The sequence below is a fragment of the Denticeps clupeoides genome, chromosome 4 (genome assembly GCF_900700375.1).
Source record: "Denticeps clupeoides chromosome 4, fDenClu1.1, whole genome shotgun sequence".
NCBI classification, from domain to species: Eukaryota; Metazoa; Chordata; class Actinopteri; order Clupeiformes; family Denticipitidae; genus Denticeps; species Denticeps clupeoides.
The window spans coordinates 26,298,874-26,316,434 of NC_041710.1; the positions used below are offsets into that span (position 1 = coordinate 26,298,874).

Below are 17,561 nucleotides of genomic sequence, written 5' to 3' on the forward strand. Positions count from 1 at the left end.
AGACAAGTCTTCTGTTTGACAGTCTGGGGTTTTGCCTTCAGTAGCGTCATTAAAGAAAATATTTGTGTCTTCATCAACAATGAATAAATGCTGCAGTTTTTTTAACATTTAAGTTGCATTTGGTGGTTTGTAAAGTAGCAACACCTTTAGCAATAGCGTTTGACTATTATAGATTTTTATTATATATTTCTAATAAATTCAATTAGTCCATGATGTTGTGGTTTGTTGTCCTACTCACTTAAGCGCGGTCTTCGAAATGCAATCAACCCAATACACATGGTCATAACTAATTAAATGTCAGTGGCTTTTGATTTTGGCATAATGGTTATAAAATAAACTACTTAAAGTGAAGTCTGTCCACGTGGTGCTGACAGAAATACAGTCTGCGGAATACAGGTCAAAATATGTATGTTATGCTTGGCCAACAGATATTTTTTTAATTAAATGTAATGTTTTAAATTTCAAGCTGGAGTAACAGAAGATATATTTTTTAATTCAGCAAATTAGAGGGGACAACACAGGGGCATGCACCCCAAGATATTAGCCATGGGTCCAAAAAAGAACCTGCTGCAAAAAGGGTTCGAGGTAGTTGAGCGTGGGCAATGCTAAATATTTGTTTAGTTGACCTAAATGTGTGGGTGTAGTATGTGTGCAGGGCATGTGTGTGTGTTTGATGGGGTAATCGATACAGGCCCAGATCATGCTGATTGAGAGTGCGATATGCGACAATAACCGTTAATAATCCATTCCAGCCCTCCACCCCTCCATCCATCCCTCTACCTGTCTATGCATCCCTCCACCCCTCCATCCACCCATCCACCCCTTCATTCATACCTCCAATCATCCCTCCATCCACCCCTCCACTGCTCCATCCAGTCCTCCATCCCTCCACCCCTTCAGTTACCCCTCCATTCATCCATATCTCCACTCCTCCATCCATCCCCCAACACGACCAGCGATGCGCAGACTCAGCAACGATCCTACCCCGGAAGAAGGCAAAAAACAGGCGGGCACTGGAGCTCCGTGACCCGGAAGTAGACCGAGTTCGCGTGGTCCCTCACTTGTGTGAAAGTTCTTTCTTCTGTATACGCAGGATCGTTGGTGTGTATCTTTGTAAACGTTTGGTGGATATAAGATGGGAGAGGTATGTATCATTTAAGTTGTTTCAACGTAATCTGCTCGGCTACGAAGCTGCCGCGCCCGGTACGGTCCGCTAGCTGGTTAGCTTGAATGCTAACATCAAGCGAAGCTCCAGTTTTAACGGAGACTTTTGTTTTTTGTGCGACCAAATCCCGTGTGTTGTTTTTCAGGATGTGCAGAAACACTCGGTCCATACGCTGGTTTTCAGGTCGCTCAAACGAACGCACGATATGTTTGTGTCCGACCAATCGAAGCCCATCGCCTTGGACGAAAAGAGGTATTGTTTAAAAAAAAAGTTTTATTTAATATCCACCCCCACTACCAAATGTGGTATTGTGGTGAGTATGGGGAAATTGACGTGTAGTCAGCTCGGGCAAATACAGACGAAACCGCCCAAAATATTAATACGTCGACCCAGGGAACACGGAGGCCACGGCACTTTACCCCGCTGTAGCACGCTTTTAAAATAATATTACCACATCACAGCCTAGCAACGCGATTAATCGTCATTTAGGCGCCCCCATTCTGTACAACGTGAAGTTATTGTCATTGTGAGACGCCGCACAGGGCAATGCTTTCAACTATCACCCTTGGTGAGCAGTGTGTGGGGCCACCTTCTGATTACGGGGCCAACACTGCTGGGGTCTTTTTTATGATATACTTCAGAGGTTGGTCTTCACATTTCAAACAAGACACTGTTACCGTGTCATGGCTGCCCACTGCTCACCAAGGGTGATTGTTAAAAGCAGAGGATATGTTTTGTTGTGTCACCGTGTGCTGTGCTGCTGTTTCACAATGACTTATCACTTCACTTTCACTTATTTTTGTGTGTTTTTTGGTGTTTGTTTCAAATGATCAATGTTTGCCACATTTTGAAATTTCTCATGTCCCTTTGCAGTCCCTTGTTTACTGTACAGAGATTTTTTTAATGTAGATTGAGAGTGCAATTTTTTTTTTCTTTAAATGCTCTATAGGTCCCGGTGTGAAATGGTATTTTAATATACTGTGTATATTGATGTATTGACACTAAACCTCTGATCTGATATCGAACCAGGCCGGTTATTCTGGCAACTCTGAAATACCTCCATACATCGTCCTTGTCTCAGAAAAGCAACTTTAATGCATGTATTTTTATTCTATCTAAAGACTAAGTATTTTAGTTTTACCTTCACACCTTCAAAGAATGCAGTATAATTTTTTCCCCCCTCCTCTTCCCAGTCACAATATAAAGATGTCTGCAAAGCTACGAGCTGAATATGGTGCTGTGCTACACATGCCTGTATTTAAAGACGGGAGAGACAAAGTTCCCAGTATTGCCACGGATCCATACAGCCACCCGGGTTATTCACATCCAGGTAACTGTAAAGCAAAGGATGAGAGCTTTTGCATCCACTCATGCCTCTAGTTCTGTCTCATTTGTGCTATTCTTGTTTGCCATGTGTGTGCTGTAATATGTCTGCTCTGTTCTTAGTTTTCTTTTTGTTATGTCCTAGGCTCAGACCCTGAGTATCTCATCACTGGGACCCATCCATATCCGTCCGGACCAGGTTAAAGTTTGCCTCTTTTGCTAAGAGAAACATAAACCCACGGTGCTTATGTGATTACCAAGTGATCAATTATGTCCCAAACAGGTGTGGCTCTGAGTGAGGACACTCAAATGCAGACGATGCCTTCAGAGGCTGCAGTAAATGCTCTAGCGTTAGCCCTTCCTGCTTCCCAAGCCAGGTATGCATCTGTCCACAATGCAAGAAGGTGCTGGCTGCATCCAACCTTTATCAATAATACGTAATCGTTTTATAGAGTGGGTTTCGCTGAAGTAGTTTTGTTTTGTCACTTTTGTGGGGATTTTTTCCCCCTTCCCTATTTCTAATTTTGAATATCCTGCTCTGCGGCAGGCAAGATGTCAGTCGCACTGCAGCCAGTGTTGGAGATATCCACCGTCACGCGGGAGCGCCAGAAAGATCCCAGCCTCCACACTACATGGTTAGACATCTTTGTTTTTAAAGAAGTTTGTGTGAGGCCATTGGTGACATGTAATCTTCTGTAATCACTACAGTTGTAATATGATGTTAATTGTAAATTTTTAAAACCATTTAGATTTTAGCTATGCTAAATATAGAGTTGTATGTTTGATTTGAATCTGTCATTTGAATTGTTACAGGCTTTGTTGGAGGGCGGAGGAACCAAGAATTCTTCCCTGGTGCCTAGGAAGGCACCATCCATGCCTAAGCCCCAGTGGCATCCTCCATGGAAGCTGTATCGGGTGAGATGATGGGGATTGATTATTCATTTTATTTTGACCAATTTATTTCTAAACTTGTTCCTTTTCAAATATTCCAACTTGCAGGTTATCAGTGGCCATCTTGGTTGGGTGCGTTGTATTGCAGTGGAGCCTGGCAATCAGTGGTTTGTAACAGGATCCGCGGACAGAACAATAAAGGTGAGTTGTTTTACACATATTGTAAAAATTTTATCATACTCGGTTGCCAAAAATCGACATATAATTTCATGTGTATTTCTGGTTGTCAGATCTGGGACTTGGCCAGTGGGAGGCTGAAGTTATCTCTGACTGGACATATCAGCACCGTGAGAGGAGTGGCTGTCAGTACGCGCAGCCCCTATCTTTTTTCCTGCGGAGAGGATAAACAAGTCAAGTGCTGGGATCTGGAGTACAACAAGGTATTTTCACCAGAGGGGCCAGCCTCAAGCTGTCACACTTATTTTCTTCGTTTGTTCGGCTGTGGTGTGTTTCTTGGGGCTGATGTGCTGTCATGTGCAGTGATTCTAATGGTAAATCTTAATATTAGGTCATCAGGCACTACCATGGCCACCTTAGCGCAGTGTATGACCTGGATCTGCACCCTACTATTGATGTGCTGGTGACGTGCAGTCGCGATTCCACTGCAAGGGTAAGACAGTCTTACGTTATGCAGTTTATTTTTACATTCCATTTGGAATGTAACTTTTCATTGTTTTATTTATTTATTTGTGTTCAGGTTTGGGATATCAGAACCAAAGCTAATGTCCACACACTCAGTGGTCACACCAACACCGTGGCAACAGTGAAGTGTCAGAGCTCAGAGCCACAGATCATCACAGGTACTGTCTGCTTGAGGTTAGGCCCTAACATATCCTACTGCATGAGTCTCTGGTGTACCTGAATCTGCACTGTCATTTATTGGTGTATAAATAGATGCAAACTGCTCAGCCATTTTGTATTGCTCCATGTCACTGTCACAGGAAGCCACGATACCTCCATCAGGCTCTGGGATCTGATTGCTGGGAAGACAAGAGCCACACTGACCAATCACAAGAAGTCTGTCCGTGCATTAGTTCTGCATCCAAGACAGTAAGTTTGTCTTATGTGTGTGTGCAAACCTGATTAAATCAGTTATGGCCATAATGCATATCAACAGTGTCCACAGACATATTTAGATTATTTTCAAATTTAATGTTGCAGTTTCACAATATACATTTAAATTTGAGAGAATATTCCAGACAATTTCTTATGCATTTTCACATGCCTACTGCAGGTATACATTTGCCTCCGGCTCTCCAGATAACATCAAACAGTGGAAGTTCCCGGAAGGAAACTTTATTCAGAACCTTTCAGGCCACAATGCCATCATCAACACACTGGCTGTTAACTCTGATGGCGTGCTGGTGTCAGGCGGTAAGAAGAACTTCTGACTCCAATCAATAAGTTGTCACTTTGTTTGCATGTCATTAAAAATAGTGTATTTGTGTTAGACCAGACGTTGTTGTTCCTACTAAATTCATAGTAGACTTTACTATTGGAAATTTAAAATTTCTGAGTGTTGGACGCTTAGTTGATGAATTCTGGAGTTAAGCTACATATGCATGCACCTAGGCGCTCTGTGAGAGACAACATGTCTTCTGTCTGGGTATAACACCGCAACCACGAGAGTGTGCATTTCAAAGTAAGGCATACAGCACCTAGAAAATGTACAGAGCTGTACATGACCTAGTCGAGCTACAACCATCTAGACTGTGTTTGGAACCATCATAACTGGATTTTCATTTGACTGTGGTGTTTTACATTATTCCATTCCTGATAATCGTGCTGCCATCTCTACTCCTGTCTAGCCGATAACGGCACCATTCACATGTGGGACTGGAGAACGGGATACAACTTCCAGAGGATCCATGCAGCTGTGCAGCCCGGATCACTGGACAGCGAGTCAGGAATCTTTGACTGCACATTCGACCACTCAGAGAGCCGCCTGATAACCGCCGAGGCAGACAAGACCATTAAAGTGTACAAGGAAGACGACACAGCGGTATGATCTCTATAACGTGTCGTAGTTTTAGTGCCGTGTCTGTTTTTTTTTTTCTGTGCCATTTTTTTTAATACCAATTTTAAAATCCTTCATATGGCTATGCAGACAGTAAATGTCTTTGAAATGTTACTAATTAATTAATATCATCCTGCTTACAGACTGAGGAAACCCACCCTGTCAACTGGAAGCCTGAAATCCTCAAGAGGAAGAGATTTTAACTTTTTTTTTTTTTTTTTTTTTTGTACTCATGTTTTCCGAACCCTCTTGCAGTGTGTTTCAATTTGCTCAGTTAAATGTCCACTGTAAATAACATAGTTAGAAAAGCTTGCTTTCAATGTCGGCTTATTATTCCTTATTGTTCTGAAACAACATTCAGTGGTTCATATTGCATCAATTTTTCCATTTGTACCAAAATCATTCAAGAAACCATTTGCAATCTTCGGTATATGAAGACAGCCCAATCAAGCAGCCATTCTGCACAGCCAAGATCTTTCCAGAACTTTTGTTCTTGATGATCACAGCTCGTTCATGACTTTGGTTCCTCTCGTCAACCATCAGAAGCCACCCTTCAGACCCACTGGGGCTTTCTTTAGTATGCAATGTGTCACCGTTAGGATCAAACCCTACAAAACAATGTATGTTCAGGTCAATGTATGGAATAATGAATAAACCTTTTTTTTTTTTTATCTCTTTGAATGTTTTCTGTGTATAAAACGTTTACCAAGGTGTCCGCTGTACACCAGGTTCCTGTAGTATTTGCATCCTGTTCCCCTGATTTCCTCCCAGTACCTGTTGTCTCCTGGGTTTTCATGGAGTGCCACAGTGATCCCATCTGCTTCTTAAAGAAGTGAGAACAGTCCCAAAACAATCGCAACAAGACAAAATTGCTAGAACAGTAACGAATGTACCTTGTTGTACGATGTAAAGTTGAGTGAGTGCATGACGGAAACTTCGACCCGCTTTCACCATCCTCGGCCTTGACGTCTCAGAGGAGGGCTTTATCTGATTCAGTGGCGTTTCACCGGCAAGAAGGTTTCCAGCAACAAACATGAGCTCTGCCTCCAGATGCTTCATGCATCTGTCAAAGTGCTCCTCGTCTTTTTCTGCATCCCTGGTGCATCATTGGATCGTCTTGTAGTAATTTAAAAAAAAAAAAAAAAAAAAACCTCAGGATGGTAACAAGTATTTAGATGAGAACTCACCTGAAGTCCACCCAGAGGAGGCCGGCAGTGAGCAGCCCCAGCCACTCGCTCGCCTCCCAGTTTTTTCGCGACCATGACCGGAACGATGGTCACTCCTTGGCCGTCGGCGCAGTTTAACTCTCGCCTGCTGCTCCTCGAACCTTGGTACGCAGGTGTCATGAAGGGGCACACGATAGCTGCCCCTTCAACACCACCAGCCGTTCTTCAGAGGCAGAAATGTACATTTACATTTACAGCATTTACCAGACGCCCTTATCCAGAGCGACTTGCAATCAGTATTTACAGGGACAGTCCTCCTGGAGACACTCAGGGTTAAGTGTCTTGCTCGGGACACGATGGTAGTAAGTGGGATTTGAACCCGGGTCTTCTGGTTCATAGCCGAGTGTTTTACCCACTAGGCTACTACCACCCAGGAATGGACAGTTAACCCACTTGGTTATTATTAGTGGGTAATTACGTGTTTACTCACACGTCACTGTCACTCCCCGAGGCCGCATCTTCTACGTCCATCCACGCCGGCCAGCCGCTCTCCTTCAGCCGGTCGTAGGTCCTCTTCACCAGTGGCTGCTTTGCCCACTGGTAAGAAAGCACGACGTGACCGGCCATCGCGGTTTGCACCATCAGATGAGCAGAGCTCGGGTTCCACCTGCGCGGAGGTGAACCGGAGGAGCCAATGGGGGGGCTGGCACGCCCCCACGTGGCCGATCACGCACATGAAAAATTCATTAGAGATGCTGATACGCTACCTCCACAATGCAGCAGGCCCACGTAATAATACGTCGGAAATACCTCCATACATCGTTATCAAGAGGTTATGGTTATGACCACGTCGCACATCACTGCAGAATGAGATTCATTAGAAACATTCGGAAATGTGGAAAATAAAGTTTTTTTTACGCTCGTAGTTTCATTTGTATGTGTAAAGTTAGCTCTGAATTCAAGAATTACATGATAATGGGGTGATAATGTTGCATTGTTAACCTGAAAACACCATGAATGCCAACTATGAATGAATTTTCATAATATTTTTCATATTATCAATTGGTTGATTATATACAATATATTATAGCGATATGATTCTCCAACTCATACAAAATGCAGCAGCACGACTGATCTTCAACCTTCCCAAATTCTCCCACACCACCCCTCTGCTACGTTCCCTCCACTGGCACCCAGTAGCTGCACGCATCAGGTTCAAAATACTGATGCTGGCCTACAAAGCCAAACATGGAGCAGCACCATCCTACCTCACAGCCCTTATTACACCTCGCACTGCACCTCATATACTCCGAGCCTCCAGTACTGCTCGCCTGGTCCCTCCATCTCTGAAGGTAAAAGGAAGACATTCATCTAGACTCTTCTCTGTCTTGGCCCCTCGGTGGTGGAATGAACTTCCCCTCGAGGTCAGAACAAACGACAGCTCAAGACCTTCCTCTTTAGAGAATATTTAGATTAACTTGTAATGTTCTTATTGTCTAACTTATGTACAGAATCTACAACAAGAGTGAGTAAAAGATTGTATTCATAGTTGGGGGTCCTAATGAACCAGAACTTAATCGATGGTAACATGAAAACACGTTGTAAGTCGCTCTGGATAAAGGCGTCTGCCAAATTCCTTAAATGTAAATGTAAATGTAAATGTATGATTAAAGAAATGATAGAGATATTTTCAAATGATATATATCTATAGATAGATAGATAGGCATAATGCTGTATTGATTTTATTGACTATATAAAAGTGCGTTTATTGAGGAGCGCACCCCTTATTATAACCGGGACCACGTGACCCGGGAAGTTGGACGAGGGCGCCGCGCCTCCTGGGATTAGCCCGGGATTGCAGCCTGTCCACCCCGTCCTCTCGCGTGAAAAGCCAGCAGGGCTCAGGAGATGGAGCCTCGACGAAGCATGTCGTTTTGCGGGGATCGAGTGAGCGTCCCGGACTGAAGCGCGATGGACAGCGGCGCCCTCCTCCTCTTCCTCCTCCTCCTCCTCCTCCTGTGCGTGTGCGGACGCGCCGGCGCGCAGGTGTCCCACCTCAGGCTCTCCGTGGAGGAGGGACTCCCCGCGGGGACCGTCGTGGGGGACATCAGGGCGGCGCTGCCGCGCGGGACTCGGGCCGGCGGCTTCTTCATCTCGGAGAGCGGGGACTCCCACGTCTTCCGGGACTTGGAGATACACGGGGACACGGGGATCATTTCCACCGCCGTGGTCCTGGACCGGGAGAGCAGGGACGAGTATGAATTCGCGGCGGCCACCTTAACGGGCGACGTGGTCCGGGTCACGGTGGCGGTGGAGGACGTGAACGACCATTCCCCCGTGTTCCCCTCCGAGATCGTGGCCCTCGCCGTGTCCGAGTTAAGCCCCCCCGGCACCACGTTTGAACTGGAAGGGGCCCGAGACCAGGACGTGGGCAGCTTTGGCACGCAGGGGTACCAGATCATAAACAGTGACATGGCAGAGATGTTTAAAGTGGGGGCGCGCGGTGGGAGGGGGGCGGCTTGGACCTGGTCCTGCTGGGCAGACTGGACCGAGAAAGCAGGGACTTTTACAACCTCACCGTGGAGGCTTTCGATGGAGGCGTCCCGAGGAGAACGGGGCGACTGCAGGTGCACGTGAACGTCTCCGACGAGAACGACAACCCGCCCGTGTTCGACCGGACAGAATACCGGGCCGCGGTGCGGGAGAACGCTCCACGCCTGACCCCTGTGTGTCGGGTGCAGGCCACAGACCTTGACCTGGGGGTTAACAGCCTGCTCACGTATGAGATCGTCCGGCGGCAGGGTGATCCAAGCGAGCATTTCCTGATCGACGAGAGCACGGGGGTGATCAGAGTAAACAAGCCCCTGGACCGCGAAGCTCAGACGTTCTACGAGCTGATCGTCAGGGCGCGGGATGGTGGCACCCAGCCCGAGTCCAGCAGCACGTTCGTGGGAATCAGGGTCCTGGACGTCAACGACAACAGCCCCACCATCAACATCCTTTTCTTGAGTGAATCAGGGGAGCCCCAGGTCTCCGAGGGGGCCGCTTTAGAAGAGTACGTAGCCCGTATATCAGCCTCGGACCCCGACCTCGGAGAGGGAAACAAGGTTCATGTTTACCTCCAAGGTGGGGAAGGAAAGTTCCTCCTGAAACAAACCGATGAGTTCCTCTATGCCATGTGTGTAGCGGGAGAGTTGGACAGGGAGATGGTGGACCTGTATGAGCTGAAGGTGGTGGCTCTCGACTTCGGGGAACCCCCATTACAAAGTGAAACGACGGTGTTGGTCAGGGTGCTGGACGTGAACGACAACGCGCCTGTGTTCGGACAGGAGCACTACGAGGTGCACGTCCCAGAGGACGCCGCCCCTGGAAGCTCCCTTGTCCAAGTCACTGCCCGGGACAAGGATGAAGGCTTCAACTCAGAGCTCCGCTTCTCCATCCCCCGGTCCAGGCATGGCCACTTGGTCCACATCCACCCCGAGTCCGGCCTGGTCACCTCAGCAGCTCAACCTGGACCGTGAGAGGGAGGCGGAGGTGCACTTCTTGGTCGTAGCTGTCGATGGAGGGTCTCCGCCTCAGTCGTCCACGGCAACCGTCACCGTCTATGTGGAGGACGTCAATGACAACAAACCCGTGTTCGATCAGCCCCTGTACAACGCGTCAGTCGTGGAGCACACAGCTGCTGGGACCTGCGTTCTGCAGGTAAAGAGACACGATCAATTCAAACCTTAATAAACGTTAAAATTGGCCTGAAAGAACCCGGCACGTGTGCGGTGAGATGTCATGTTCTCACCTCGCTGACGTGGCAAAGGAGGGCTGAGAACAGGTCATAGCAAAAATATACATGAATAGACATGAATAGACATGTTTTTCTGTGCAGCTCTTTTTAATGGGGTGTGTCAGAGGGTCCAGTTTTTCTTCATATAGGTTCAGATCCATAAATGGGGAAAAAACACTAACGAATGACAAGAAAGTGTCCCTGCTGTCTACATTAAGGTCGTTTAGAGGAGCCGAGCGTGTGACATGCTGCCGTCGCAGCAGCCTGACGTGCGTTATTTCATAGTCCCGTGTCTTTAGTTCTATAAATGTCGACCCATAATGGGGTAAGACCCCAAAATGAGTTGGTGACTAGTAGTGTAGGTATATCCTCCTTTTCCATCAAATGGGTATCATATGCCAGTGACACGGACTTAAGGCACACACACACACACACACACACATTTTTAACAGCGCCAGGCTTTCTGTGGCGCTACAAAGGCAATTGTGTAGCCAGCGGGCAGAACAAGACACATTGTGCTCTGTTTGTGGCACATGATCAGTGGCATGGTTTGACCTCATCTTTGCAAACTACAATTAGACAGAATAATCCTCTATTTGGTATGTTTGGTTTGTTATGCTCTACAGGCCAGAAATATGGCTGCGCCATTTGAAAAAAAAACAAATCCGTGCTAAATTAATTTAATGCACCGTATGCCTAAATTCATGATCATTCCTATTTGGCGAAAAAAGTACATTTAGAATATTTAAATTTTCAGAAATTTCAAGGCTTTTCTTCTGTACAGATCATAAAATGCAATAAACCTTTTTAATGGGAGGAAATTTGCAGGGGCCATCAGATGCTGCCAAAGCAACGTTTTTTTTGCCACAGTCATCTGGTGAGGCAAACAAAGAGAGCGTTACTACCAGTTCACACACCAACTCTCCATCAGACTTCCACTTCTTTCCCACATAGGAGGGCAGACAGATCATTTATCATTTGGATCCATATGCAGTACAAACATTCAATGTTCATTAACACAATTAATATACTGTGTTACGTTTTACTTTGTCTTTTCGGTCTTGTTGTGTTATGTATGAGAGGTCTGTATTCAAAATGTACAGAATATTTTCCAGAAGACAAAGGTTATGATTTTGTAAGATCCCCCCGCTGACCTACAGGCCCTGACCTTTTCCTGACCTGTGCAGCGCTCCCAACTCTGCACGTAAAACCCAGGTGAACTAAAGCTCAGATAATGGGATCCACTGCGTGACAATGGGAATAGAAGGATTACTGCTTCTTTAGTCCATGCTTTATGGTATAGCAAATTATTGAATTAAACAGCCAGGCCAAAGGTCATGGAAGGTCATGCAAAGGAGGAGAATGGCAGGATGTAATGAGCCGTACACAGGAAGAAAATAACGTTTACCCTGGCTTGTCTGGATGTTGCATTTGCACCTTAAATGGCGTTAAATCGTGTGCTTGCTCTGCGATCGATGGCCAGTGGCAGTGATACTGAAGCTTTCCCTTCCGCAACATAACTGATTTAACCACCGCGCTTTAAACGTGCTTTTAGTCCCTGGAGATTATTACTGAAATCTGGTCCACCCAGATAGTGTGCCTACTTGAGGGACGACTTTTAGTCTACAGGTGGATCAGCTCCGCCCCAGTACTAGAGGCATATACGTGGAACTCCGGCTCTAATCCTTCACTTCTGCGTGATCACTCTATCCCCGCTGGCAGGGGCTGCCGTGCCACTGGATTCTGTGCCGACTCAACATTAATGACTTAATGGGATGGATGTGCCTGTCATGTTGCCAGTATTGTCATAGCAGACAAATGGCATCTTGTACTACAGGACATATGTGGTCATATCCCGTTCAGGCTCACAATTGCAAAATTTCGCGGTGAAGCATAGTGAATTTTTTTAAATACCTTTTTTTTCAGAGAGTTCGTATGGAGCCGTACTGAGAAAGTGAAAGTGAAGTGACTGTCATTGTGAAATTTGTCCTCTGCTTTTAACCATCACCCTTGGTGAGCAGTGGGCAGCCATGACAGGTGCCCGGGGAGCAGTGTGTGGGGACGGTGCTTTGCTCAGTGGCACCTCAGTGGCACCTTGGCGACTCGGGATTCGAACCAGCAACCTTCTGATTACGGGGCCGCTTCCTTAACCGCTAGGCAACTACTGCCCCGGGTGTAAAAGGTGTAAAAGGCTGCAATTTTACCCCTCTCTGCCTCCCTTTTAGGTGAGGGCACTAGATTCAGATGGCGGTGATTTTGGCAAAGTACGATACTTCCTCTCTGATGGCTTTAATAAGGAGGACCAGCGATCCCTCTTCCACATCAACCCTGCTACTGGAGAGATCTGTGTTGACCAGGACATTGACCGTGATGCAGGGATAGTGACCTATGACCTTCTTGTCAAAGCAGAAGATTGGGTGGTGTATTTCTGGACATATTTGCTACGAATTGTCCGAAAATGTTAACAATCACCATTGAAACCATCTTTATCATACTTTTTCAGGTGTAGCAATGAACAGTGAACAGTGTCATTACAGCTCATTAAATAATAGTATAGTTCATTGAATTACATCTGAGTGATCATTGTCATAAACAAGAGTATATTGTCATGTGATTTGGGTCACTAGGGTGGCCTCGGCACACAGGCATACGTTCACATCGAGGTGGAGGACCTGAACGATAATGCCCCTGTTTTCAACCCGGAAAAAATACGTCACAAGTGTCAGCAGCCATGCTATGCCCGGAACTGAAATCCTCAACGTCATCGCTGCTGACCGGGATTCCGGGAGCTACGGAGAAATCACATACAACATTGTCCCAGGAGACTCTTCCTCTTTTTTCTCCGTAGACAAATCTTCAGGTAATCTAGAAGCCCCTCCCCCCACGATTTCACTCACACTGTAGTGATGCGTAACATTCACAGGAAACACTGTCATGCAATTAAATATGTCATGTATATTCTGCAATTGTTTTTTTTTAATGAGAACAAATGGGTTGGTTAAAATATCAATTATTGCCTCACATAACAAAGGGCTTCTGCAATCGTTTATTCTCTGTGTTCAGAAGCACACGCCATGTAATGTGACCAGATTTAGTCACATCTAATCAAGTGACTCAACTGATCCATAATAACCAGTCCGCTGTCGCACACAACCCGTACGCTTGTACTTACTCTCTCTTGCACACTGCAAGGTTTGTGTAAGCTCACTACCCTGGGTGTAATCACTGGTGTCATCCCTCAGCGGGGCTCCATCAGATTTAAAGACCCACACTATAAATCCACAGTGGACACCCACGCCTCAGTGCCCAAGGCTGTCCATGGTGTTGAACTGCACTTAATGGATATCTGCCTAAAGATGTGAATAACACGTTGTATATATTTCTTTTTGTATATGCTTCTGCATACTAAAATTGTGTGCATTCATATGCTGTACAGGTCGAACTGTAGGTGCCTTCTGCATTAGGAATTTGCCAGCAGTTTGAGCGCACCATCTGCTGTGTAGGCCTTCTTATCGTAATGAGTCTTCTGAACTAGCCTAGCCTGAAATCAGAGAGATTTTAAGGTAAATTTAGGATAGAAAAATTAGCAGGCCTCACGCCATCTGTCAGGATTAGCAGCAGTTCAGGCCGAATGTGTGATCTAATAGACTTTTAATGTGTAATATCATACATTTAAATGTGTAAATAGTTTGTTATGTCTTTGTAACTATGAATTCTACATTTTTGTGTTTGTCCACAGGTGCAGTGACCCTGAGCTCTTCCCTGTCCTCTCTGGGCAGTGCCAGTGTTAAGTTCTCCATTTCGGCAAAGGATGGTGATGGCCGGGCGGCCACACAGCCTGCAGATGTGACAGTCAACATCTTCCACAGCAGCCACGTGCCGGCTCTCTTCCAGAAGTGGTGCTACTCCTTCTCTGTACCTGAGGATGCACCAGTGGGCTCTGCCGTTGGTACTGTCCAGGCCGTCACGCCTTCCAGTGAGTGCCAACGCAAACTGTATTTCTGGGTGACGTTTGGCGAACTTGAAAATGAACAAAAATCTGTCCACAAATGAATTTTACTACTTATCGTACATGCTATACAGGTAGAGAACTCGGGGGCGATCAGATCTCCTACACTGCCAATGATGCACACTGCTGCTACAATACTTCTTGTTCTATTCTCCTTAACAATCCAGCAATTAGTCAATATCATGAACAATTATTCGCTTATCGTCTTAGCGACGTTCACTAGGTGGCACATACTTATTATATGATGGAAAGAGGCTGTATTTCATACATGTTCTTGCATTCCTTTGTACTTACATATATAAAGAAACAGATCAAATCATTAAATACGCACACTTCAAATACACAAAATGCACAAATCTGAATTTTATTTTCCAGTGTACAAGTACAAAAGGATGATTACTTGGGTGCAGTAGTTTTTTTAGTATAGAAGATCTGTCCTTGACTTTCTCCATTACCGATGGTGTAGATATGAACACTGTAATACCATTTTTATGTGTATGTCTGATATGTATGCATATGGTGTTGTGGCCCCTCAGCTAAAACGTTTACCCACCCCTATGCTATATCTACTATTTACTTTGAATCAACATTTTTCTAACTTGGCTGAAATGAAAGAAGTGATGTGGTGTTTTACATTATTCCATTCCTGATAATCGTGCTGCCATCTCTACTCCTGTCTAGCCGATAACGGCACCATTCACATGTGGGACTGGAGAACGGGATACAACTTCCAGAGGATCCATGCAGCTGTGCAGCCCGGATCACTGGACAGCGAGTCAGGAATCTTTGACTGCACATTCGACCACTCAGAGAGCCGCCTGATAACCGCCGAGGCAGACAAGACCATTAAAGTGTACAAGGAAGACGACACAGCGGTATGATCTCTATAACGTGTCGTAGTTTTAGTGCCGTGTCTGTTTTTTTTTTTTCTGTGCCATTTTTTTTAATACCAATTTTAAAATCCTTCATATGGCTATGCAGACAGTAAATGTCTTTGAAATGTTACTAATTAATTAATATCATCCTGCTTACAGACTGAGGAAACCCACCCTGTCAACTGGAAGCCTGAAATCCTCAAGAGGAAGAGATTTTAACTTTTTTTTTTTTTTTTTTTTTTTGTACTCATGTTTTCCGAACCCTCTTGCAGTGTGTTTCAATTTGCTCAGTTAAATGTCCACTGTAAATAACATAGTTAGAAAAGCTTGCTTTCAATGTCGGCTTATTATTCCTTATTGTTCTGAAACAACATTCAGTGGTTCATATTGCATCAATTTTTCCATTTGTACCAAAATCATTCAAGAAACCATTTGCAATCTTCGGTATATGAAGACAGCCCAATCAAGCAGCCATTCTGCACAGCCAAGATCTTTCCAGAACTTTTGTTCTTGATGATCACAGCTCGTTCATGACTTTGGTTCCTCTCGTCAACCATCAGAAGCCACCCTTCAGACCCACTGGGGCTTTCTTTAGTATGCAATGTGTCACCGTTAGGATCAAACCCTACAAAACAATGTATGTTCAGGTCAATGTATGGAATAATGAATAAACCTTTTTTTTTTTTTTATCTCTTTGAATGTTTTCTGTGTATAAAACGTTTACCAAGGTGTCCGCTGTACACCAGGTTCCTGTAGTATTTGCATCCTGTTCCCCTGATTTCCTCCCAGTACCTGTTGTCTCCTGGGTTTTCATGGAGTGCCACAGTGATCCCATCTGCTTCTTAAAGAAGTGAGAACAGTCCCAAAACAATCGCAACAAGACAAAATTGCTAGAACAGTAACGAATGTACCTTGTTGTACGATGTAAAGTTGAGTGAGTGCATGACGGAAACTTCGACCCGCTTTCACCATCCTCGGCCTTGACGTCTCAGAGGAGGGCTTTATCTGATTCAGTGGCGTTTCACCGGCAAGAAGGTTTCCAGCAACAAACATGAGCTCTGCCTCCAGATGCTTCATGCATCTGTCAAAGTGCTCCTCGTCTTTTTCTGCATCCCTGGTGCATCATTGGATCGTCTTGTAGTAATTTAAAAAAAAAAAAAAAAAAAAAACCTCAGGATGGTAACAAGTATTTAGATGAGAACTCACCTGAAGTCCACCCAGAGGAGGCCGGCAGTGAGCAGCCCCAGCCACTCGCTCGCCTCCCAGTTTTTCGCGACCATGACCGGAACGATGGTCACTCCTTGGCCGTCGGCGCAGTTTAACTCTCGCCTGCTGCTCCTCGAACCTTGGTACGCAGGTGTCATGAAGGGGCACACGATAGCTGCCCCTTCAACACCACCAGCCGTTCTTCAGAGGCAGAAATGTACATTTACATTTACAGCATTTACCAGACGCCCTTATCCAGAGCGACTTGCAATCAGTATTTACAGGGACAGTCCTCCTGGAGACACTCAGGGTTAAGTGTCTTGCTCGGGACACGATGGTAGTAAGTGGGATTTGAACCCGGGTCTTCTGGTTCATAGCCGAGTGTTTTACCCACTAGGCTACTACCACCCAGGAATGGACAGTTAACCCACTTGGTTATTATTAGTGGGTAATTACGTGTTTACTCACACGTCACTGTCACTCCCCGAGGCCGCATCTTCTACGTCCATCCACGCCGGCCAGCCGCTCTCCTTCAGCCGGTCGTAGGTCCTCTTCACCAGTGGCTGCTTTGCCCACTGGTAAGAAAGCACGACGTGACCGGCCATCGCGGTTTGCACCATCAGATGAGCAGAGCTCGGGTTCCACCTGCGCGGAGGTGAACCGGAGGAGCCAATGGGGGGGCTGGCACGCCCCCACGTGGCCGATCACGCACATGAAAAATTCATTAGAGATGCTGATACGCTACCTCCACAATGCAGCAGGCCCACGTAATAATACGTCGGAAATACCTCCATACATCGTTATCAAGAGGTTATGGTTATGACCACGTCGCACATCACTGCAGAATGAGATTCATTAGAAACATTCGGAAATGTGGAAAATAAAGTTTTTTTTACGCTCGTAGTTTCATTTGTATGTGTAAAGTTAGCTCTGAATTCAAGAATTACATGATAATGGGTGATAATGTTGCATTGTTAACCTGAAAACACCATGAATGCCAACTATGAATGAATTTTCATAATATTTTTCATATTATCAATTGGTTGATTATATACAATATATTATAGCGAT

The 17,561-nt window shown here is 45.5% G+C and overlaps 2 protein-coding genes and 1 pseudogene across 4 annotated transcripts; 2 read left to right on the forward strand and 1 right to left on the reverse strand.

The window, feature by feature from the left end:
• The first annotated feature begins 1,013 nt into the window (after nucleotides 1–1,013).
• On the forward strand, nucleotides 1,014–6,127 carry plrg1 (pleiotropic regulator 1). Its single transcript, XM_028976072.1, has 15 exons — nucleotides 1,014–1,144; nucleotides 1,311–1,417; nucleotides 2,359–2,495; nucleotides 2,634–2,687; nucleotides 2,772–2,865; nucleotides 3,036–3,123; nucleotides 3,302–3,403; nucleotides 3,488–3,580; nucleotides 3,670–3,819; nucleotides 3,948–4,049; nucleotides 4,137–4,239; nucleotides 4,381–4,489; nucleotides 4,674–4,813; nucleotides 5,248–5,441; nucleotides 5,600–6,127. Exons 1-15 carry the CDS (start codon nucleotides 1,136–1,138, stop codon nucleotides 5,657–5,659), a joined length of 1,542 nt encoding a protein of 513 aa, XP_028831905.1. The 5' UTR covers nucleotides 1,014–1,135; the 3' UTR covers nucleotides 5,660–6,127.
• A 2,351-nt stretch (nucleotides 6,128–8,478) lies between these two features.
• Nucleotides 8,479–15,527, forward strand: LOC114788007 (protocadherin-16-like; annotated as a pseudogene).
• On the reverse strand, nucleotides 15,017–17,099 carry LOC114788009 (uncharacterized). Of its 3 annotated transcripts, none has more exons than XM_028976075.1 (5): nucleotides 16,959–17,099; nucleotides 16,491–16,691; nucleotides 16,196–16,398; nucleotides 16,009–16,119; nucleotides 15,017–15,909 (listed from the first exon to the last, which is right to left on the reverse strand). In XM_028976075.1, exons 1-5 carry the CDS (start codon nucleotides 17,093–17,095, stop codon nucleotides 15,701–15,703), a joined length of 861 nt encoding a protein of 286 aa, XP_028831908.1. In that variant the 5' UTR covers nucleotides 17,096–17,099; the 3' UTR covers nucleotides 15,017–15,700. The 3 variants fall into 3 exon arrangements, with proteins under 3 accessions (XP_028831908.1, XP_028831907.1, XP_028831906.1); XM_028976074.1 differs by having other exon boundaries at nucleotides 16,009–16,122; XM_028976073.1 differs by having other exon boundaries at nucleotides 16,009–16,125.
• Nucleotides 17,100–17,561: the final 462 nt, after the last annotated feature.